Source organism: Cinclus cinclus, chromosome 7 (assembly GCF_963662255.1).
Source record: "Cinclus cinclus chromosome 7, bCinCin1.1, whole genome shotgun sequence".
Lineage (NCBI taxonomy): Eukaryota > Metazoa > Chordata > Aves > Passeriformes > Cinclidae > Cinclus > Cinclus cinclus.
Window position 1 is genome coordinate 30,633,748 of NC_085052.1, and position 24,919 is coordinate 30,658,666.

The following is a 24,919-nucleotide window of genomic DNA, read 5'->3' on the forward strand; positions in this document are numbered from 1 at the left end:
GCCAAGATAGCCACTGTATCATCAGTGTGGATAAGGAGTGCACTCATTCACATACTTGAAGTTCAGCATATTTTGCCTTCCTATGAAATTAATTTCTGCTATTACACTAGCAACTACATAATTGTAAGGCACATCATATCTACAGTAAATAATCAAGTAATCAAATACATATGTCAGATAGATAAGCAACTGAAGAAAAAATATTTTATCAACATCTTTAAGAATTATAAGCAGATTTATCCGAGAGAGTAAACACTCTGGTAAAATGAATAATGTGTAGAATAAAGTATAGGCTGCTATAGCTTAGCTTTGTTTCAGCAAGTAAAAAAACCTCAAAGTATTTTGATAAAATCCTAAGGAGGCACCACTGACACATTCTCCTCCATGCACACTAATATCAGACAGTTAATAAGCACAAACACCACGTTTGGAAAAATAACTCTCACTGTCAGTCAAGAGCAAAAAAAAAATCTGAAAATCCAAACATTTTGGCAGCATACATACTACTCCTCACCAGCATTTATCAAGGCATGCCACAGTAACACGCAGACTATAGCAACATTTCGCATCTTCCTTTCTGGAATGACCACTTAGAATTATAGAAAAATACAGCAAATTACCTCCATGAACAACAAGTCAAAAAGGAGTGGCAAGGCATTTCAGCATACAGCAAAGTTTATGCTGTCTTCTCTGTACTAAAGATAAAACAGCTCATCATTTTTATTAGCCTTCAGCATTCAGATTTTCATTAACATAACTCATAAATAAAGTTCTTCACACTATTCTTGGAGAAGAAAAAAAAACAATGAAAAGACCAAGAAACCCCCAATACCATGCTGCTTTGTAAAAATAATTTCCAAGTCATTACTCTTGACCATGTTTCTCTTTGTAGTTTAGTTGCTGCAGGACTCCTTTTTCCAGTCCTTCCGTGCCTCTGTTCAACCACAAACTTTGCTGAATCATTTTGTGGATTGTGCATTTGTTTCTTAAAAGGCCATTGCATTTCTCAACCAAATATTTATGCTTTCAACAATATCACAGTAAGTTGCAAGTCAGATTTTTAATAACAGGATGTGCCATTTAGCCACAGAAAAAAATCACCACCTCACAACATCTTTAGGGTTAACCTCCAAAATTAGGCATAGCAAATGTTCATCATGCATATTTTAACATTTTTAGTTAAAGAATTGCTAAAACTGTTTTTGTGCATGGATAACAGGAGCATATACTAAATAATCTCTTTCTCATCTCATTCCATGCATGGCTGGTAGCAAGGAGCCATTTTAAACGACAAAATTTTTAAACATTTGATCAATATGGTGCAAACTGCACATGAAGTTTAATTAATTGGTCACATGCATGAGTAATTCGTTGTTTTGTTTTTTTCCTCCTCTAATCAGGTGCTGTTATATAACAAACATCTTTCTTACCTTCTGAAAAAAGTCTTCCCCACTTTTCCCTTTGCCCTCTGCAGCAGCTGTAAAACAAAAGTGGGATCTGGTTACTAAATACACAAAAGAAAATTCACAGGCTTACATATTCTTACAAATTCTCAGTGAGTACACACTACTATAAAATAAGAACTCCGGCTATTTTTTCTCATGCAATAAACATTTGTCAACAACTGAGTAATACCCAGACCAACCTTTCACAAGTCACTTGCCAAGGATGGAATTCAAACTCTTCCTATTTGAGCTGTAACACACTGATACATATTTTAGTTACAAAATACACAAGGTCGAAGTGTAACCATTTAGTCACACTACATACTTTGCCCTGCAATTCTACCAACAGCAGGATCAAAGGAAAGCTAGGAGAGCATAAGACTTGCTGTATCAAGTATCACATTATTCAGTGATCTCAAGACCACGACCTGGATTATCTCCCACTTGTATTTAAACCCATAACTGCAAGTTTAGCTAATGAAAATTATCACATTTTAAATTATACAACTGCTTGCACAGAGTTTATGTTGTAGTTTATCTGTTGATCTAGTTGAACTAGCAACCAGTTCAAAACATAGTAGCTCAAACTCATTATGAAGAAGATTGTTTCCTTTTCCCTGGAGAAAGCGATACCTTCTAAAAGAACTCCAAGGGTAGCAAAATGGAAACTTCAGGATTACTGAAGCAACTTACACTCATCATTACTTTTGTATTTCTCGTGTACAAAACAGACCCCTTGAGCCCACCCCATCACCCTGGCTTCAAAGCTATGTTGCAAGTACTTAGTTCTGCCCCCTCCTCCAAGTGCACAGCCAATTCCAAACTCTTAAGGAACTGTTAACTCAGCTATTGAAATGTGATAGCAAATGCAAGTGAGCAGATACAGGCTGGAAGCATGAGATGACTTCTACCCCAGAGGAAGAAGTGCCACTACATTTGAAGTAAGCTTCTCAAAATCTCAATAACAACACAAATGCCACAGAGCTGAACACACCAGCAAGTTTTATCTCCTACAGTTCAGAAGTTCATGATTCAACTCCAGTGCAGCCAGAGCAGAGGCAGCAAATGAAGCCTGTCAAGTACTCATCTTGTTGCAGAACAATTCCAGACTCCCCAGTTCCACAAGACTGTGAAAGAAAAGCCCTCCCCACCTTCAAAACCCATAGAGGCCTGGATGAGAAGAGCAAACTGGTCCATATTTCACAAGAACAAGGTTTTCTGGAAGCAGAGAAAACAACTGGGGAAGGTTTGTTTTCCACATTTAAAAGCCATTGATACAAGCAGAACACAACTTCCTTGAAGCAGCCCCTGGAAAGGAATAGACAGGAAATGCTTTTGGGAAGTGAAGAACACCACCACTCTATTTCAAGTGGAACATGGGACCAACATGCTTTTAATCAGGGGGTACACAAGATAAATTGGAGATGAGAATGTGACAGATGTGTGGCTGAAGCTGCAGTTCTGAGAATAGACAGATTTTGCTCCAGCTGCAAATGCATAGTTTCAAAACTGAATACAAACAAGAGATGGCTTAAGATAATAGCAGTGATGCTCTGCAGGGCATTAAGTAGAATGCTGACAAAGTGGATTCCAAGCTTTTTATTGTAGGTTTATTTTTAATATGAATCATTCTGGTGACCTGATTTACAGCCTGGCCCCACCAACAACTGATGGCACAACAGATAGAATCCAACAAACACTGACAAAGTGGGAAAGAAGATGGAAGGAAAACATCCCAAAATGGGTTCACAGGAAAAATACCCCCACCAGTAGAGACAATAGGAAAGTTGGAGCAAATGGCACTTCAGAAAAAAAAAAGAAAAAATCTTTACTCAGTTAATAGTAGGTTTAGTTGTTACAACATACTATAAAGATATGGTTTTTCATTAGTGCTTTTCAGCATATAAGATGTTTTATGATAACCCATTTGTTAGGTCTTGCGATATCTGAAAAGGCAGGGCAGACTGTATGGTGGCTTTTGGAAAGACACTGAAGTTGAAGGTCTGTACCTTGGAACAATTCCTCACATGTTCAGAGATACAGCAATCTCTTGGAATTTTGTCACTTCATGTCCAAGATGCAGCACTACTTAATCCAGGAAGAGGCATGCCTCTGATTATACCTCATTTTTCTGTACTGAGGTGGCCTAGTCATTACCATCTCCATTATGCATTGACTCAATAAAGAAAAGATGCCCAGAATTATGGCTTAAAGTATTTTGTTACACTTAGAATTATATATTTCACTATAAAAGAAGAAAAATTGCCTAAAAACTTGAAGACAAACTACACGAATCGGTGTATTATGCTTCTTTTGAGGTTAGTTTTTTCCCAGCTATTGTCTCCCTTTTCTCTCCTTCCTCATATGATAGAAATCTTTGTACCAATTATCTACTTACCCTTTCATTTTACTTCCTAAATTCCCTCTGTTTTTTATGAGGAGCAATTACAGTTAAAGAAATATAAATTCTATCAGTAGTTTAGGAATTTTGTGATGCTACCCACAATTACCTGTATGTTTACCCTCAAAATAAGTACCTATGTTTAAGAAAGCTTCCAATATATATCTGAAAGATTTACAATTCATGTGAAATTATCTTGAAGCCTTTCTGCTCTCCAAACTAGGTAAAGGCACTTTTAGCACTTACAAAAGCAGTAGGAATAGCCAAAATCAAGGGCAAATTTATTAATTTCTTTTATAATTGGAAAGCTAAACAGATTTTGTTACAGCAAGACAAACCCAGCATGTTTTGCAGGGAAATGAGCAAGAGAAGCATCCCAGAGTTATGAAATTCATGCAGAAACCATTAAAATGCAAATCATTTACAGTATTCCCTACAAGCAGATGCAATTTAGTAAGGCATTGAGGTTTACCTCAAATCAGATAAACTGCGATAAAAGCAAACTTGAATTTGTTTAGGGAAAAAAAAAAAAAAATCTCTTAGGTCATCACATCCCAAGATCATCTTTTCTAAACAAGTCTTGAGAGTATTAACCCTGACCCTCAAAATAAACTTCAGCTTTGAAATATATTAAGAAGCCCACTATAGTTACATCTGACAAAGCACTCTGGCAAATTATTTTTGCAATCTTAATAATAATAATTAGATTTTCAAACCAAGCTTTGTTCAAAAAAGCAGGAAGTTTTCAAGCTATCAAACACCAAAGACAATAAGCCCTTTGTGGGAGGCTGAGGGGGCTAGCAGTGCTCTACCTGTGCTACATGGAAGGCACAATAGAGCCCATCTCTACTAAATTTGGAACAAGCATCCAGATTTTAATGGACAGAGTTTCACATTTTCTGAAATTAATGACTTCAAAATACTACACCAGTAACAAACAACTTAAAGAAGTGACATTATTGCCTGGCACGTGCCTTAGGAAACCACTCCACCCTTCTGCCAGTGGTCCCTGTCCCCAAAGCAGATTTGAGAGAAATCACAAACTGAATGCAAATTAATCCAGTTTTACCTGACTTCTGACTGACAAATTGTTTCATTTCTGCCAACTCAGGAAATACTGTTTTCTTTAAAAACAGTACGTACTTTATGGTATTGAATAATCACTTAACCAACCCTCACAAAAACTAGGATTACTTTTACAAAAGGTGGCTACACTGGTTTCAGAAATACAGATGAAACCTATGTAAATGTGCATAACAAGCATTTTATATTTTAAGCTATAACACTGTTTATCGTAATTTCTTCCATACCATGAAATATTTTATATTAAGATTTTTGCTTTTCAAGACATATTGGATTGCTGAGGTTCCATCCAATACAAATATGAAACAGTTGAAACAGGTGTTAACTGTTATGGTACCCATGAAGTGCACCATTTGTCTACTTACTCACCAAATCATAAAAAGGCCCAATTGTAATTTCTACGTTCAAATGGAAAAAATGAATTTGAGCTTTCACTTCAGATGTTATTTTAGTTATTAAAAGAGTTATTACAATACAGGTCATATTTTACAGGAAGGGAACCCACGATACACTGTTTAAGTCAGGTCTTTAAATGAATTACTACAACTTTGCTGACCTCACACATCAGTTTTGTGTCTTATTTTCTCAACACTTGAAGTTATCAAAAACTCGGTAACTGAGTATGATTGAGTTGGTGACTTTGCCTTTTACATTAATTAGTGTCAAAACTTCTTATTCTGTCTGCATTGAAAGACTACATTTTTAAGAGAACAAAAAAGCATGATCTGCTCTACAGTTCTCAACTGTGATGAAACAAAATCGTTCCTTGTATCGAAATACTCTTCAACACGACAGATATTATTCTCATTTTATCAAGACAAAAATTATTTCAAGAAGCTGCAGAATAATACACCAAAGGCAAAAGCTCAATTATCCTTTACCTTTCCCTGTGCACTGAATGAGAAAGATTTCATAATGCTTATGTCAAGATGTTCTCTTGCTGTTTAGGTTTGAGTTTTTTCTGAAAATGCCATGGAAACATGCTAGCTACATAAGTGCTGTTCTTTATTTACTCCTAACTTTTTAAATGGAATAGACAGGTATTTATTGAAAGCCTGAGCTATTCAAACTTCCCAAACTGCTGTCATACACAAAGAAACTCAACCAAAAGCTTTTCATTGAACCAGAAACCACCTGACAAAGAGATTGTGTTTTCCTGTGCACCAAGTCAGACACTAACCCACACATCCTCTGAAAGCTTACTTATATCAAGCCAAGATAAAGAATTCCACCCCCATGACCACAGAGTTAAGCCAAATAGCTGAAAATATGCCTTTAGGAGTACAAAGATAGAGTGTACATTGTTAAAGAAAAAAAAAAATCTGACCTTAAATTGAATTTGCTGAAATCCAAACAAAACAATTTTTCATTTTTCTTATAATTGCAAAGCCAGTCTCACTTCCAGTTTTCAGCTTAGGAACTAAGAAGTCTCAGAGACAACTCAAAATATACAATCTGTCAAGAGAAGTAACAAGGCTTAAGCAAGCAAGAAATCTGCATGAACAGTGCAAGTATTTGAGACTGTTAAACTGGCTTTTCAATAAGGTTATGTATTCTTTTGACTTTATTAATTACAATAAACTTCATAAAATAACCTGTTACATACAGCAATCTCACTACTTAGGAGTCTTATGTGGCTTCATGGAGTTTTCCAGAGTTGATGAATCAAAATCAGACATTCAACTTCTCTTAAACTAATATACAGAGCAATCTTCAGGTTTTGAGGATGCTCACTATAGACAGGTCAGTGTCAACTGACAGTACCAGCAGAGGAGATGGAGCAAAGGGAAAAAAAACTCCAAAACTCTTGAGAAAATGCTGGAACAGTCAACAAACGAGAAAAAAAGCAAACCATACCTGTCCATACAGCATGCTGACAAAAAGTAATGACAAAGTCAGGACCTACATGGTATTTGGAATATTACAGAAACTATCCATATTATGCATATTTTGTGACAAAAAGACTCTTGGACTGAGGGTAAAAGTGTCACCTTTTATTAAGAAGTCAGATAAATGTTACAAGTCCAAACAAAACCATCCATGATACAAACTGAAAACGTTTATAAGGGAGCATTCTTCCTCTACTGGAGCAGCCAAAGAAGAACTGGAAGAATTTCAGCATGCTCAGTAAATGACAATAAGTAGGCTGTCCATTTTGGGTGGGTTCCACTGCATCTGCTCCACTTAGCAGGAACTCAGTATGCAAGTGCTGAGCTATCCACAGAGAGGCCAGCTGTGCTCCAGCATCTGACAGACCAAACCAGTGCTGGGAACAAAGCACGATGAGTCCAGGCTGCTTCTACCCTGCTGCTGAAATGCAGGGTCAACGAGCCCCCTTGGCCATCCAGGGTTCAGGGACTCTTTCAGGACCCTTTGCCAGCTGGAGGAGGCTCCATGGATCAAGGCCTGTGTCATCAGCATGTGACTTAAACACAGGTAACACAGCCATCATCTTCATTCTCCCCTTAATATTAGTCATACTCACTCATAAGAATAAATGCTTTTCAACTCCCCTGAATACTATATTAAAATAAAATTAAACTGATACTAAAATTAAGATCAAACCAGCTCTACAACCAAAACTCACCAAGCTTCACCCACCCATCATTTGTGACGAATAAAGGGAACAACAACACAGAAAAAGGGAAGGCTTAAAATAAACTACACTTGCTTCCAAATAAATTTTCAAAGCCTAACTGAAGTCTTCATTCCCATGACTGACAGACTAAATCAAAGGCTCTGCTTCTGGGACCAGCAGAAGGCTTCTTGGAAATTGCTTAACTATTAAAATTCAACTGAAGTCAATAAGAAAACAAAACCAAACAAAGCACAACTTCACTTAGGATTTCCTATAAGGAGTCTCAAATGCAAGTTCTCCATTTCACGTTTTTAGCCACTTTAATGGTACCATGAAAGGAGAATATCCATGCAAACAGTGTGCCCAGATTCCAGGTTGTGGGAAGAAAGATCAGAATTGCAAGAAAGACTTGTTGATTTTTCATCAAATAATTACACTATTATCCCCAGATTTTTAATTACAGGCTACATTTTTCTTCCATTTTAATCAATGTATGAAAACAGCTTTTTGACACCTAAATAACAGCCAAGTTGAACACCCTATTTCTAGGCCCTCTTACGATAGAAAAATTCTATCTGTGCTGCTGAAAATTACTTTTTTACAAGTGAGCCTATCAAAATGTCAGTTATGAGACAGCTATGTTAAAATCCATTGCTATAAGCATGAGTGATTAAAACCTGATTAAAACCTTACATTAAGTACATTCCAGCACTGTAGCTCCCCCAGTTTCGAGAAGAACATAATTGAAATTATACTGGAGACAGTAATAAAAAGGGAAGAGAACAATTCTATGACTTTCATGTTTGTAAAGCATCTCTGCTGCCTATTTATATACACATATATATAAATATATATAAACAATCTGTGACCTCAGTCTTCCTTCACCCTTTGCCAAGCAGCTCCCTGAGAGACGCAAAGTGAAATCAGTCACATCCAAAAAGCATAACCTACACTGAGGTGTAAAGGAAATGTGATGTGGTTCAGCTTCTATTTTTTTTAATCAAGGAGTTAGTTAACTGCCTCCCTACCTCCAAACAGGCCTTTCAGCATTTCAGATTTCCAGGAAATTTGGAACTCCGTAGCCAAAATGATAGGCTGGCAAGAAAAAAATTTCACATTGTATTAATTTGTTCCAAATCCTCTGTAGTCAAAAAATGACAGCAGCAGAACGCAGCCAGCCATGAAGGCTGGGAGAGCACTCTCCCACTTCAAACACAGCTTAGATCTTATCAATTCCCTTGACCTGTTATCCAAAGAGATGTAGTTTTGGAGGAGACAGCTGGAGATGGGAAGCTCTAGCAGCTGCAGGAAAATCTCACCAACATACCATACTGCTGTTATAAAATACTTCTCTGCACAGCAACAAAAAAATATGAATATTTATGCCAGCAGTTTACTTGTCCACTGCTCCGGGCTTCCTTTCTGACACAAGGGAAGAGACCAAAACACTGACAGGATGAAGCCACTCCAGCCCTTCTTTCTCCTTGCCTGCCTCAGTTGACTCCCCCATTATTATTAGTGTATGAGCTGCCATGAACATCGTCCACACTAAATATGGGGACTGTGGCTCCCTGGGAAATTATTTCAAATAAAAATATGGAAGACAAGGACCAAGGTGCAGCATTTTGCCCCTTCCCTTCAGTGTGGCCACTGTAAACACTCTGGAAGGGACAGGACAGCTGAGTGAGCTGCCCCTGTGCTGTCATGTACCTGGATATGGGCCAAAGCATTCATGGAAGGGCAGGAGAAATAAGAGATGTAAAGCTCTGCAGTGGGACTGCCGTGAGTCACTGGATATGACAGCTCAAAAAAAAAAAAAAAAAAGTAAAATTTTTTTAAAAAGCCTTTAGGTGCCTCAGGAGGCAGAACCTCCCTTGCTGCCAGTGCCTGACAGATCCAACTCTGCCTCCAAGCCAGAGTATCCATTCAACAGGACTCACTGTTTACAGGAGGAAAGAAAATCATAATATCAGAAGCACCCCAGGGGCTGACAGAGGATACCTGCCAAATACAAAAGCTCTGTTCTCAGCAGATTGATGGCTGGGGATATTCTTTCTATTTGTTTAGCATTCAACTTTCCCTCAATGCACAACCACTTTTCTTGTCAGGTTTGAGTACAGATACTGCATGATTCATTGCATGGGAGGGGAGAGTGCAGCAAGGCTGTAAAAAAATTAGAAACAAAAACCCTACAGATTTGGATAAAAATGTACACAATATTTTTCTGATGGTCCTGCTTGTTATGAGTCATTCACAGATGTGGAGTTAAAGGAGAGAAGCCAAGATTAAGTCAAAGACAAAGCTTTATACAGGAAACTGTTTAAGTCTGTTGCAATGCAGGTTAAACACTGAGCTCCAAGGCCTTTTCCAACAGTAACGAGACACTGCCTGTATCTGGACCCATTATGATGAACAAGATTTTGGAATACATTTGACAGGGACAAAAAAAAAAAATCTCATTATTTGGAACTACAAAGTCTCTTGCTTTTCTAAAATTCAACCAACCCCACACTCTCCAGCTTCCTGGATAAAACTGGAATATTTGGAGAACAAAACAAGAGTTTCCTTTTTCTGTCCAAAATCCACTCACTCATAATTTCTATCTCTGTCAGATGAAAAAAACCAACAGCTTCAGTTTTTAAATGACACATGTTGTGAACCCTTTTCTAGGTGTCTGTTCTCCCGTTTCTGCACATCCATACAGCTGGTAACACTTGCAAATCCACACACCCCAGGCTGCTTGGCATCTCCTTTTCCCTTAACCTGAGAACTTTGCATGTCTGCAGTCTTCTATTTTGCATTAATCAATTTCAAAATACACTGATCACCTTAGATGTAAACGCTTCCCTAGATAAAAATCCAATTCAGGCTTATTGCTATATTTTAATTCCAGGTTCTAAGGCATGTGACAATAGAGGAATTCTAGCAGAGGGCTGTTCAGTTTAGAACAGTCAATTTCCAGTTCAGGGTAAAATTGAGTCACTCTTGTACACTAAATTTGCAATATGCTAGACTACTGACAGTACTACTTAAGCAGTGCCCACTTGACATCAGCTGTTGCCTTGGGTATTTGCTAAAAGTAAATTGGATCTTTTTTCTATCTCTTACTCCCCCTAAATTAAAAACACCAGTTTAAATTTACATACAGAAAAATATAAAACAACACACTTAAACACTTAATGAGAAAGATAACTGAGATGTAAATCAGCTTTAAGTAGCAAAGAACAAAAAGCTCAAAAAGCCAAGAAGAAAAGCATAAGAAATTCAAGTAAGTGCAGAGATAAGCACTGAGGCAAGGCACTGATGCATTCGGTTAATTAAAAATAAAAAATAAAAATAAGAAGACAAAGGTAAAATTCACATTTAAACAAATAACCCCTTTTCAGGAATACACTGTATGTCTCAGGAAAAAATGGTGCCAGTTTCTTCTTGGACACCATCATTATCTAGATAATATTTGAAGAAGGCAAATTTCAGTTTGACCCAAGAAGCAAAACAATTTGTTCAAGTAACACCACTGAGGAAATCACAAAGCAGATTTGTAAACAGAGTAGGATGGATCCCCCCAAAGGGTGGAAGCAGAGGAAATAAACTCACCCATCCACCCAGCCTAGAGGTGAGTATCACAACAAAAGGTGCACCAACTTGTCCCCCATTTTTCCATACAACTGGTAGGCAAGAAATCCAAATTGTGTATCAGCACAAATATACAGTGATATAAGTTACTTTGCCAAACTCAAGTTTACTCACAACACCAGGAGCTTTCTGCTTTTAAGAAACTAAGGAAATGAAGTAATTATTTAGGTAAGAAGATCAAAGCACAACAGAAGTTTAGACCCTCCTGGTAAAGGTGAACAAGTTTTATTTTCACAGCTGGTTTTATGTCCACATTTTCATCATCTACATGAATTTTTCTTATGAACAGCTCCCACATTAAAAAAACACAACTGCTATATACTGCCAAAGCATTAAATTATTTCACTTATGTACACGCATGTAAATAAAATCATACACATTCACAGTGAATCAAAAATATCAAGCTGCACAATTAGGATTTCTAGACACAGTTTACAGTAAGATAAAAGCTTGCGCTGTTTTACATTACAGAGGTAAAATTTGGCCAGAAGCTTAGCATCCATACCAGCTCCAATCATGCCACATTAGGTGATGTGGACTGGATAAGGTGTTAAGAATAATCTATTATCTTTTAATTTACTACTGTGGATTGTTTTGCAAAAAACAGCTACCTTAAAATAAGCAGAAGCACTCTGATTTTAGGGTGTTAAAAATAAATTAAAATAAATCTCCTAAATTGAATTGCTTCACCTGGGAAATCCTACCTGCTTTTTTCACTAAGGTAGCACTACAGATAAAAGCAGTTCTGGACTGAGACAGAGCAGATGTATATACCCAGAAAAATACTGCTCTAAGCTGGCATCAGGAGAGAGCCTCTTCTGGGCAAAAAGATAGAACACCACAAGAAATTCTGCACTTCTACTGGTAGAATTTATTTTTATTATGAGCTTTTTGAAGTAAATCATCTTCTGTGAGAAGTTTACTGAATGGTAGAAAATCCTTGTGAAATTCAAGTAAACATTTACATTCTTCCACCATCTATTTCTTGTTAATTTTCATCAACAACTACAGAAAGCCTACAACAATTTTCTCTACAGTGGAAGAGGAGCAGAACCACAGGAGGATAAACCCTGCTGATACTGTATTTAGTTTGCTATATGTTCTTTCAGAAAACCTGAGCATTCTTGCCAAACCAAGGGTAAGGTGGTGTTTACAAGTGCAATTTTATGTTACACAAGCAAGCAGCAAAGTTGCAGATTCATCACTGTTTCACTGAAGTGCTTTACACTCCAGAGGATGCATGATGGCTCAAGTATTAGGAATCTGAGCTCAGGCTGAGTATGACAGTGTCAAAGGAAAGAGACCACAAGTTAGTCACCTAAAGGTTAAAATAAACCCAAACCAAAATCTTATCTGGCAGAACAGAGTGATATTTATTCAAATACCTCGATGCTATTGAGATTTGTCCTTCAGAGATTCCAAAGCTCTTTCTGAAATTGAACACAGACATGCTGGAAGCACACATCACTAAAGGCTCCACATGGGTGAGAAGCTCTCACTGCCCCCTCACCTTCAAGCACTGACCTAGGCTATTAGCTCGCTTCACGTGGGGACTCCTCCCAAATTTGGATGGATCTTAGGAAAACAAAATTAGCCAAGGATCCAAATGTTGCAGCACTTTAAAAAAAATAAACTAACATCTTAACATAGGGATAAAGCTTAACAATTTTATAGCTTAGCCATCAAACTCTGTATGCATTTTTGGGCCATGCTTTCATATACATGAACATGCTCAAGTTAATTGTTCTTGGTTTCCAAGCTATGTCTTCTGGCTGCAGGGGAGATGCATAGAAATGCTATAGTCCCTCCACCCCAAGTCTCTAAACAGATGAGTCTTTAGAAATCCAGCTGCATTAACCACTGCATTCCTTGTGAGAACCCTTGTTCTCCTAGAGACAAGCTCCTGCCACAGGGTAGCTGAAACACTCCCAAGGGACTGCAAAGTCCTGGCAACACCTTTGAACTGCTACACTTGCACATTTCAGCACTCAGGAAGCAGCCCTGCAGAGGGGTGAAACCCCCAGCAGATGCCTGGACTACTCCAACTTATCCCAACACTGCTGTGGGCATCAGACTAACTCTAAATAAACATCACTTAGGAGTGTGTGCACCAAAACTTGAAAGCCGGCCTTTGTGGGCTGCTGAACCTTTTATTCAAACTTTATGAAACTGAGAAAGGCGTTTAAGGACTGGGCAGGAAGTGGAGAGTTGAAGTTGTGTTGCCTACACAAACTATGTTACTCAAATCCCAAGATTCCTTTCTTTTCAAGCACAAACAAATCACTGACTACAGTGACTAAGATCTAAAAGATTGCATCTGGCCCCCTGCTATCTAATTTGTATTTTTATGGACTCAAAGCTATTTCTACAACTGCTGTTTACAAGAAATATATAAGTCAGGAAAACTCTACAAAGCTGCATTTACACAAGCTTGTGATAGAGTGCAGGAAATGCTTAAGATAAATTAATGACCACAAGTAAACAAGAAAACATTGTTTTGTGCTTTAAACAACTGTAATTCAGAGTTACACATCTCATTTATCTAGAAACCTTGACTATTTCTGAAATTAAAATTCCCCTTTATTATGTTCAAGACTTAGGAAAGTCCTGCTTAGAAAGCTGATACAATACAAAACCCTTTAAGTTCATGCAAAATAAACTGGAAAGAAACTTGTAAACTTAAAGGATATAAAATGTCAAGTGCAGGGAAGTGAAAAATTAAAACAAAGAATGTGCAATTTCTGCCAGAAACTAGAAAAACAAACAATAACAAGTAAGGAACTAATATTTGGCACACTTCTGCCTCCAGTTCCTGCATGGGGGCTTTAGCTCAAGAAATATCATATTTTTGCAAACAAAAAGAGGCTTAAATTGCAAGATGCCAGTGCAGCTGATTTAATGCAATGCTGTTTTCAGGACTGTTTTACCATTTTTGCTCAGTGCTACTCAATTTGGATCTATTCCATTAAAGTTTATGTCAATTTTTTCTTTTTTTTCTGTAATATGTCAAGGATCAACTCCTTTTCCTGTAACAAATACAAAACCAATTCCTTATCACCTAACCCAGAATGATATTACCACCTATTCATAAAAACCACTATGGGATGAGCATTGTGTAACATCTCTCACCATGTTGTACTTGCAAAATATCCCTGTTTTTATAAATATTGACCATGTGTTTCATGCTTTCATAAAGCCTTTGCCAAAACACTCACTTTTTAAGTGACATGGAAAGCTGAGTAATCTGGAAGGAATGTCAGTGAACCAAAGAGAAAAATCAAGTCTACTTTCAAACCTTGCTACTTGCCCTATTACCTGGCAACTGGTGCTCTTTGGAGTGATCATAATTAAATGATATAATTAATGCACACATCCAGACCTGTTGAGGCTGAGCTGACATGGTACACTCAGCAATTTAATGATATCTGTTATAACCAAGGAGCATAATGTCACTCTCAAGACTCCATAGTGAGGAAAACCAAAACCACAGCCAGTTTTCAGACAAAAAAAAATTAAAGTATCATCTGATAATTAGATAACTATTACACTGTTATGGTAGCAGATAAGTTAGACTGGAAACCACAAGAAACTAAGCTTTTACTAAACAGGTACAGAAGTATTGATGGGGTTCTTTGCAAAAAGACCAAGAAATAACTAGCATAAAACATCCACTTAGGTATCAAGGAAGCCTGGCAAAAGGAAAAATATTATCCAAAACTCTTTAAAATAAGCACAGCCAAGAGCCATACATGGAGAACACTAGAAGAGATTGCTCTTGAGAATAATTCTAGCTAGAAATGATAAAGACAGCCAGTATAGGAAAAAAGGGCTCTTTTATTTATTTATGGAGCCACGTTTGCTCCTGAGAAACCCCTAACTGTGTGTGACTCATATGATGTAAAGCACAAGCAGGCACTTCCAATAAGGTACTTCCAATTCAGTTATATAAACAGGGTATTTTTAATTTACAATAACCACATTGGTATGCTGGTATGTGGGAAAACAAGAACGCCGTGCAAATGCCTGATTTTAAACAACAGTTTTGTTTCAAACAGGCAAACCTTCCTAAGGAAATACAGTCCACTTGAGAGCAGGGGGAAGTAGCCCCAAGTCAGCATTCCCAGACATAAATAAGCATGTACTGGGCTCAGCTTTCTGCAAAAGAAATGAGTTACCCATTGATAAAAAAATGACTATGTGTTTGCAATAGCCATCAAGAGTTGCTTCAACCGAAAACAAACCATGTGAGTGTTTTATGCACAACAGAATTAACAATAAACCAAGCCTCAAGCACTCAGTTTTGCTGCAGAGTAAAAATATAATGGCACTGTTGCCACTTGACAGCCAAGGGGATCTTAGCTTTGTATTTCAGTGAAAAACAATCACCACCCTGGAGCACATATTGGTCAATACTCCTTATGTGCCCAATTTTGGCTACTGTTTCCAGTAAACACCAGCTAGTGGTTCATTTCAAAAACAAAAATAAAGCATGCAACAAAGCCTTGTTCTAGTCCTAAGCAGATCCAGTTAAGAAATATGGAAAAAAAACTGCTTTAGGTTTCCATTCTCTATCAAAATGTGCAATAGGAGTAGGTGATGAACAAAAAGTAGCAGTAACAAAACCACCCCAATAAAATCCACACAGTTTATGTAAGAGGTGAACATGCTGTAACTGAGCCTCACTTTCTCTCTGATGACTATTTCAAGCCAGGCAATTTTTCAATACCAAAATGCGATGCACGAAGGCAAATATCACAATTACAGAAAAACCTGTCATTTCCCAAGTCTTCCATTACTTCCTTGAAGCTTGATCAAGCCCTCAGAAAAGAAATCTCGTACATTGGCTGAGATTTAGACTTCTTGGAAGTTAAAAAAAATAGAGTAAACTTATAATATATATAACAAACCCAAAATAACATCTAATGCTTCTTCCTCTTATAATTTAACAAAAAACCCTTCCACAGAACAACCACTTAAACTGTGTTGTTCTCGATATAGTGAGCCTCTGACCTTTATTTCAGCTTTTTTAATCACACAGAGCAACTCAGGATCGAAAAAGCCAGGTCAGTATTCCCACAGGTTTGCAAGAACTATGCAAAGCCTGGAATAATGCTGAATAAGCCACAAAGCCATCCAGGAGAAAAATTAAAGCTGTACCACCAGTGGAAAACTGAAAGTTTAAGGCTAAATATTTTACTCAAAATTGCCAACCAAACAATTATTTTCCTGAGAAAGGAAGGAGAAGATAGATCATGGAGCCCTTGAATATGAAGATGCCTGCTGAAGAACAAAGTTAAAAAAGCCATGACAGCCTTTGCTCCTTTGCCACCCAGAAAATTCTGCTTAAAAAAAAAAATTGCCTACAAAATATTCCAAACATTCCTCTTCCGTTACAATTATACAGATTTCAATATGTTCCACAACGTAAACCAAAGCTTTGTGCAGTGCAAAGCAGCCAACAGAAAAAATACATTCTTCCTGCAGTTAAAATGGATTAGCTTTAAAATCAAGCAGAAAGGGAAAAAAAATGAGGACTTGCTGCTCTAGTTCCTCTGCTGAATGTTTGGAAAGTTCATGTTTCAGGAGTCTTTAAGCAGAGCAAAGAGCGAGAGACTGCACAGGAAGAAGAAGAAGGTTAAACACTAGGTCATACTGGGAGAGTCAGGGATCTTAAATCACAAATGCATTGAGAAAGGGTAAGAACAAGTCCCCATACAGAGAACTGAAGCTGTGCTCTGCCCTGCTGTCACACGTGAACACCACCAGGGAAAATGGGCACTTCCAGTCCAGAAAAGTCATCCCTACCATGCAAGTGTCCACTCAGAATAAACTGAGTTATGCCTCTTGCAGAAAAATGGCAAACACAGCCCTACCCACACATGATAAGCATTAAGCAAAGCCTCCTACTATTGACTTTATTTAACTGAGTCTTCCTAGAGTTGCAATTAATCCCTAGGAATTTTCCAAGTTCCTAAGTTTGCAGAGACTGTGGGTGATTTTTATACCAAGCCTGTTTCTGCAGTTGAAAAAAGTCTATATACTCAGAGAAATGCAAGCCCAAGATTCAACCACTACCTCTTGATACTGAAATCCAGATACTCTAAAAAAACAAAATTATAAATACATGCAACTTAATTACTCTAAAGACAATACATACCACAAACAGCACTTAATCTTGAGTTCAAAAATAATACAGAAGCATCAACTGCATATAGAGTTTATTGCATAGATGCAAAAGTACAAGTATGACCCATCAGATGTGGCTCCAATCTTCACAATTCATGCTGTTGAGATAAACATGACAGTATTGTGCTTCCTACTGTGCCAACAATGACTATCAATTAATTTATGCTTCTTCCTACATGTTGTTTTTTTACCAGTGCTATTTCAACTATTAGAGCTGTTCCTTTAAAACAGAATTTGGCTATTGTTTGCTTTTTTTGGCACATTACTAAAAACAATAAGGCATTACATACAGTTTGCACTAATTAAGTGGTATGGAGACCAGTAGATTGATCTGTAAGGACAAGCATCTAAGTTTATAAATTACTCTTGGGGAGGAAAGGACATTGTAAAAGCTAGAAGTCACAGTCAAAGCAGCTCACTAGACTTGAAAGTCTCTGCCTATCTCAACCATCCATAATTTAAAAAAAACAAAAACAAAACAAAAAACCCAACCAAAAAAAAAAAAAAATGGACAAAAAAATCCCACCCCATCTAGAATTAACAGAGGTGAAAGTCTGGAGGGTGTACTCCATTTCTGGAGTTCACAAGCCATTATTATTAAGACTGCCAAAAAAAGCAACATTTCCTGTTTGCATTTTTTTCTTCTGTTTTGATTTTGGTTGAATTTGAGTATTCTCTTTCAGCTTAACTGGATTTCACCATAAAATACTTTTCAGCTCTTTAAGTTGCTACCCTGAAATCATGAGACTGCCTGGCTACCACAAACCCACAACCCTGGCGAAACTGATTTGCAGAAATTAATACAAATCTTTTCTGCAACTTAATGAAAAATATCACCAAATTTAAGGTGTCAGAAGAAAACCTTTGTTTCAGAAAAGAAAAACAAATGAAATTCTGTTGCCTAAGCTGTCACAGTGAAATGTTAACCAGCTCTCACTGCCTACGCTGGGCCCACTTGACCACAGATCAGAGAGGTTTCTCCAGAAAAGGAAACTATTCTTCCATTGCTGAAGAAATAGCACCAGGGAGCTGAGACAGCTCAAGCACAGGTCCCCTAGGTGTTGAGGCCACTTCAGGCTCTATATTGCAGTAATTAACCAGTTCCTGCCAGAAACATCCCAAACCAGTCTGCATTCGAGCAAAATGAACTGACCTGGGATCCACCTGCAGCCATAACCACCACTTAGAGAAGAACAAGCAAGTTTCACTAGAGCACATTAAAAAAAATGAATTAAAAGTTATTTAACTTAGCAGAAAAGGTGTTTTCCTCCTAAACAGCCTCTTCACCTCTACCTAAAAATGTTGAGATACTCTCCCTTTAAATTCAATAAGGCTTAACTCATGGACTATCTCAAAAGTTAAATTGATTTTGCATTTCTGAACTAAAAGAAATATGGCCCAAGAGCAGAACATTTGAGAAGACTACATCACTTGGGAATCACAAGAGACCACAAAGACAATTACATTTTATAATTAGAGAACCATGTGGTCACTTGTGCTGGTGTTAAACCCTTTTACAGGATATAAAATTACTCAATTAAGAGTGCATTCTTACTCATTTGATTATTAAAATGGTGGAAGAACGGTTACATTACTTCAAAATGCTAAATACTAAAGACTTTAAAGTGTTTCAGAATGAGAAGCTCCATCTACAAGTTTACCATTACTTTGACACTACCAGGTGAAATTGACCTACTTTACTAATACGTGCATTCCTCCCAATTATTTTTAATCACTTGCAAGTAATTAAGATGAGTAAAACAGCACAACACTAATCCCTTAAAAAGTGACTACTCAGCTGTACGCAAAACTACACTCCTAAAATCTCTACTGTTACCCAGAAGATTGCACAAGTTCTTTTATGGCTGTGGCTCTTTAGAAAAATGCAAATCCATGCTGACTGACACCTGACCAGCAGCTCCACACCATGGTCCTCCAGTTCACATCTTTAACATGGAAATCAGCATGCACTGTGGCATCTGACTTTGCTTTACTGCAGCCAACAAAATGCACCCAAATATCAAATATCCCAACTACCTTGGCACTGCCTCCATTCCAGTGAAGCAGGCCTGATGAACTGGAGCAGCTGTTCTGGGACACACATCAAGCAGAAAGAACCCATCCTGGGTAGGTACATAGCCAAGCATCTACACCAAAGCCTACACTCAAATGTCATGTTCACCAACGATCTATACTCTATCTGAAAGGCCATTTAGGAGAGGATGGAAAAAGGCTGTGTCCATCCAGCCCCTGCAGGCTCCCAGCTCTCCCTGCCTGCCTTTGGCCTGCTCTCACTCACATGAAGAGGAGCAGCCCTAAGTCTGGGTACCAGGTGCCAGATGTGCTCCAAGTGATCTCAATCCATCACTGCTGGGAAGGGGAGAACGGAGCTGGTGAGTGGTTTCTCCTCCTCTCCTCCCATAAAACATTACAAACAGAAAGAGAGCAGAAGAGAGGCTGAACAGAAGCACCAAGCAGTTCCTCTCCCGACGGCGCGCCTGGCTGCCGTGCAATGTATGGGGAGATTCCTCCTGTGCTCATCCAAAGCTACTGGACTTAAATAATCCTCTTAGTCACGTCTCCCTTCGCCTCTTGGGTCCTGAGATTTCCCACGTTGAAATTTCCTATCCGTCTGAAAAACTTGGCTTTGCCGCCCTCCGCTAACCCGCCGGTCTGGCTAACCTGCACGGGCAGTTGTGTAAATCTTTCCTTTAACTCAGCCACTCACTGCTCCCACGCCTCGCTCAGTCCTGCAGAGGCCAGACCCAAGCCACTGCTCCACTTGGAGGATGAACATTCCTTTAGCTCACGCAATGCAGAAAGCAGGAACAGGGAAGAGAGACACCAAAAGCAGCCTCAGGCAGCACAGAGCTGCAGCACGAAGCTGACAGCACTTAATTCTTTAACACATTATTAAAACCAGTCTCAAGCTCTCTGCTGACTATTCAAGTCTGGAGGGAAGGCAGTGCCAACAGAAGCTCTGCAGTGATACAGGAAAGGCACCCAATGAAAAAATTCCTGCAAATACGCAACTGATATCCTCTAAGGAAAAAAAAATTGTATTAACATTTTACATTTTAATTGATTTGTACTATATTCTCAAATCAAAACACCACTAATCCTTGGCTCTCTACATAAACACAGAAAATATACTTCCATAAACACAGAAAATGACACACAAACCAATTAAAAAAAAAACTTCAGTCAGATAAAATTTCTGGTGTCTAACTTTGCATCTTTCAGGTGATATACACCTAAAACTATACTTAAAATCCAGCAGAATAATCTTCTAGCACTCACTTCCCCCAAACATTTACAAGAACACAATATAAAGGTTTGTAAATGTTTAAATACATAGAAAACTTTGCAATACCCTACTCTTTTTTTCCACAGCTTAAATGATTCCTCATGTCTCAAACACTGGAATGACTTTTTTTATTTCTGCCAAGTCTCTGAACAATCTAAAGATGTCACTGAAGACCACTTAAAGTAAAAAACCTGAGTGCTGCTAAGCAACCCAGAAAACATCATTACATGTTCAATTGTTTAGTGCATTGAAAAATTTCACACATATTGAGAATCCATGCATTCTGCACTCTATGATGGTAATGTCTTCCACACAGATGAAGAAAAGAAAATTCTGCAGAAAGTCTTTGTATTTCAAAAAGGAGTTGCTTATAAAGAACTAAAGATTTGATCAAATTTATTCACAGTTTCTGCACATGGAACAGATTAGAAACAGATTCTCTCTTATCCACTATTTTATACACACTCCGGAAGCAAATTTACTAAGGAAAAACAGCACTTGTGTTTGTTTAACTAAAAAACTAAAGACATACCAGGATTCTTTTCCACTATATAAAACAGTATTTAAAAAATGTATTCCACATCCAGACTCTTTAAATCAATGCTATTTTAACTGCTCCAGCTGCATATAAACAAAGGCCATCTAATGTAATTTAGTATTTCACCACTCTACAGCACTCCTCACCCATGGATGTGCTTACACATCCAGGAAAAGGAAGACCAAGTCTCATATTCCTTCAATGAAACATAGGATTTCCATATCCCAGCATGGGTGACATGCAAGTGTACCTTTCATTTCAATTACACATAAACACATAAGTGTGTTTTTCCATTTAAATGTAAGTATTACATACAGATGTGGTTTTAAACACAGGTGATTTAAACCCCTTTGTGTTTAGCATATGGCTAATCTTATCATGGCTCTGTTAATTACAGATTACACATTACAGTGTCATGTTCTGCACAAGAACTCCCCTACAACAAAGCTCCTGGTTTAATTACACTGCATGCCAGTTTATACAATCTCAAGGAACACAAGCACACCATAAAGGTCATGAGGAATATCTTCAGAAGACATCGATGTAACCAAACATTAAAATGCTTCACTGCATCACTTATTTTTTTGTACTTATTTCCTTTGGACTTAACATTTTTTTGGAATTATGGATTTCATTTTTTCCATCTCTCAAGATGCTTGGTCTTGAGTTACCAATCTTGTATATTCAACTGCCATAAATTTATTGCAGGCATAGACCGAACAGAACAGAGCCAATCAAAACAGACATAATCAAAGCCCTCCATTCACACAAAGTGATTGGCAATAAGGTAAAAAGCACACTTAAATGTTAAACCACTAATTCAGAGTGGTAACACATTCCCCAAACCAAAGTTTGCTTAAAATGTGGAAAAAAAATCATCACCTGTATGTAGAATTAAAAAATGTTTTATAAACAAAAAAGGAAGAGGTGAAAATCTATTTAGAACACTGAAACATGTGGTAACCTCACCATGGAACCTTGGACTATAAAAACAATCAAAAAAATGTAAAGCTTCATATAGCAAGGCAGAACAAGAGACAAGAAGAGGCAGAAGCTGATGCCCAGGAAGCTCCATCTGAACACGAGGAAGAACCTCCGTGCCGTGCAGTGAGCGAGCACTGGGACAGCCTGCCCAGAGAGGGTGGGGAGTGTCCCTCACTGGAGATATTCCAGACCCAGCTGGACACAGTTCTGTGCCATCAGGGAGGTGGGACCAGGTGACTCCCTGTGGTCCTTTGCTGACCCACTGTGACTGTGTGAGGGAAGAGCAGCACAGATACAGGTACATGTTCCAGAAAACAAAAGCAGCACTTCAAAACGACAGGATAAATCATTAGTGTTACCAATTTCTCCCTACAGTTATCTTTTAACATTGTTTCTTTCAGACCAGATTTACTTGGCTTAATACCAGTTTCCAGATATGTCGTACTAAAGACCATTTAGCTCAGCTTGATTATAAAAATATTGCAAGTTCTTGCAATGAAATCTAGGGAAATTCCTTTCCAAGAACCAAGTTTGAACAGATGCAGCCCATGGTCTGAGCTATTCCACAAGCAGCAGAATGGTATTTTGGGTTTGTCATCTCATCACTAGTATGGACAATCATTCAAGCTTTTACACATACTTTGTGCCAAGTAAGTGAGAAAACACACAGCTCAATCTTCTTAGGTACATAATTTGAACATGCAGATATACTTCACTTGAATGATCTGGAATAAGTCTTCATTTTTTTTTTTCTTTCCTTGGCACTCTTATTTATAGCTTCTTGCTTTCAAAACCTCTGCAATATTTTAGCAGCCAGAGCAAAATCCTGCGCCATTGTAACTCCTACAAATAGAACTTATTTTGTTTTAAGTTAAAAAGCTGTAGAGAAGGACTGAAAGATGTAAAAAAATTATCAAACTCCAGTTTCTTAACATGTTGGGCAGGCACACAGGAAAACAAACCAACAAACCAGAAAAACTTTTCTGTGAGATGGAAAAAAGAAGTACCTATAAAACCCCAGTATAATAAGCATTCCTCAGCATCTACATGCTGCGAGCCTGGCAATAACCACATAAGCACAATGATTGCTGCTTATTTTTCCTCGAAAACCATTCCTACAGACATGATTCATATAGCATAGTTTTAGGGGAAAATGGAACCAAGATTTTGCAAAGCCTCCCAGGCCTGGCCTGCAGAGAAGTTTAGTAAATGGAAAATGGATGGCTCATGCCTCACTTGCATCTAGACGTTCCCTAACAGGCAAAAAGCAAAAAGAAGAATGGAGACTCACTATTTTTATATATTAATATTTGAGAAAAAGCTTCTCTATACAAGTTTATCAAGTTTTATGCATAGGGAGTATTTTTCACAAGTTTCATTGCAACCTTTGCATGCCAGGCAAGCCCTGGAATTGTGTCAGAATAGGGAGTGCAGCTGCCTTGTGGCTGGCACTAGCAACACTGGCCAGCTTCCTACCTCTAGGAAAAGGCTCAGCAGTTCAAATCAGATGGGGCAAAGAAAAGCAATTTTTTTGAAGTCTCAAAGCAGCAAACCAGAGAATATTCCTTCCCATCCAGTAAAACTTCCATTTGAGCCCTTCTAGAAATGGTAACAGCTAAAACATTTAGCTGCATACAAAACTATCACTTATCAATGGCTAACTTCATCCTCAAAGCATCTTCAAATGGCAGATTATGTGGGTGTCCTGGAAAGCATCTCCTCAAGCGACCAGTGTGCCCCAGAAGTTCACAGCCCCTAAAGGAATGGCCCAAAATCTAACCTTTAAGTTCTAGGATATATCAACCTGGGCAATTAAAAAAAAAAATAAAATGTAAGTAATAAAAAAGGAGCTTTACTCCACAGCATTTATAAGCTGTTGATTTCAAGATACCAAATTCAAGACACAGCTGCTGGCAGCTGGCCATTTGGGAGGTAGTCAGAATGACTGGAAAACTCATGCCTTTTAAATGCATCATCTATTATTGTATTTCTCACCACAAGTCATACATTTACGAAGATATTTTTAAAAAAACCTTTCACTCTCAAAAGAAAAGAAACCTAAAGAACAAGTTACCACCTGTTTTGTGTTGTACTCATATGTGCAAGGAAGACACTTCCAGGAAGGATAAATTGAGCAACACGTCCTTCTGTGGTTTGCACAACGGAATCCAAGCAATAGAGATAACAGGACTGCACTCCAATCCCAGCTGCACTCCCAAGTCCTGTTTTCACAGCTTGCTCACATACCATCAGCAACAACACAAAGCTTAGGAGGATGCAGCGTGATCCAGAGCACAGCATCCCTGAACTACACCACCGGAACCAGCAAAGCCGCTGCAGCCCACGGGCAGCGCCCACTGCTTGGCCACTGAGCATCCAGTTAGATTATCCCATCCCAGGGAGACAACCCTGATAAAGCCTCAGCAAAACCTCCAGCGGGTGAGAGGCACGCAGAGCCAACCACACCTGCATCCTTGTAGGACTATCATTCCAAAAGCTGTCTGAAGGCAGCAAAGCAGCAGCACTCACATCCTGCCATAGCAGATTCATGTCCCAGCTCACCCAGCCAGGCTGCAGGGACCGTCCAGTTGTGCTCCTGTGGGCCAGAGCACCCCAACACCACAACCTGCAGCCAAACACAGCCCCCAACGTCCCTCGTGTGCATGAGAACCAAGACCTGCCGTGGCAGCAGCTGCCTGACCCAGCCATCATCTTGCCTTCCTGGGGACTGTAGGGATCTTACTGGGGCCCAGCACCACCA

The 24,919-nt window shown here is 38.4% G+C and overlaps 1 protein-coding gene across 1 annotated transcript in view; it reads right to left on the reverse strand.

The window, feature by feature from the left end:
- BICC1 (BicC family RNA binding protein 1) overlaps nucleotides 1-24,919 on the reverse strand; it is an 87,208-nt gene that overhangs the window by 53,844 nt on the left and 8,445 nt on the right. The window contains exon 2 of the mRNA XM_062496454.1: nucleotides 1,431-1,477. Within this exon, the coding sequence (XP_062352438.1) occupies nucleotides 1,431-1,477 (47 nt within the window). The remainder of the gene's footprint in view (nucleotides 1-1,430; nucleotides 1,478-24,919) is intronic.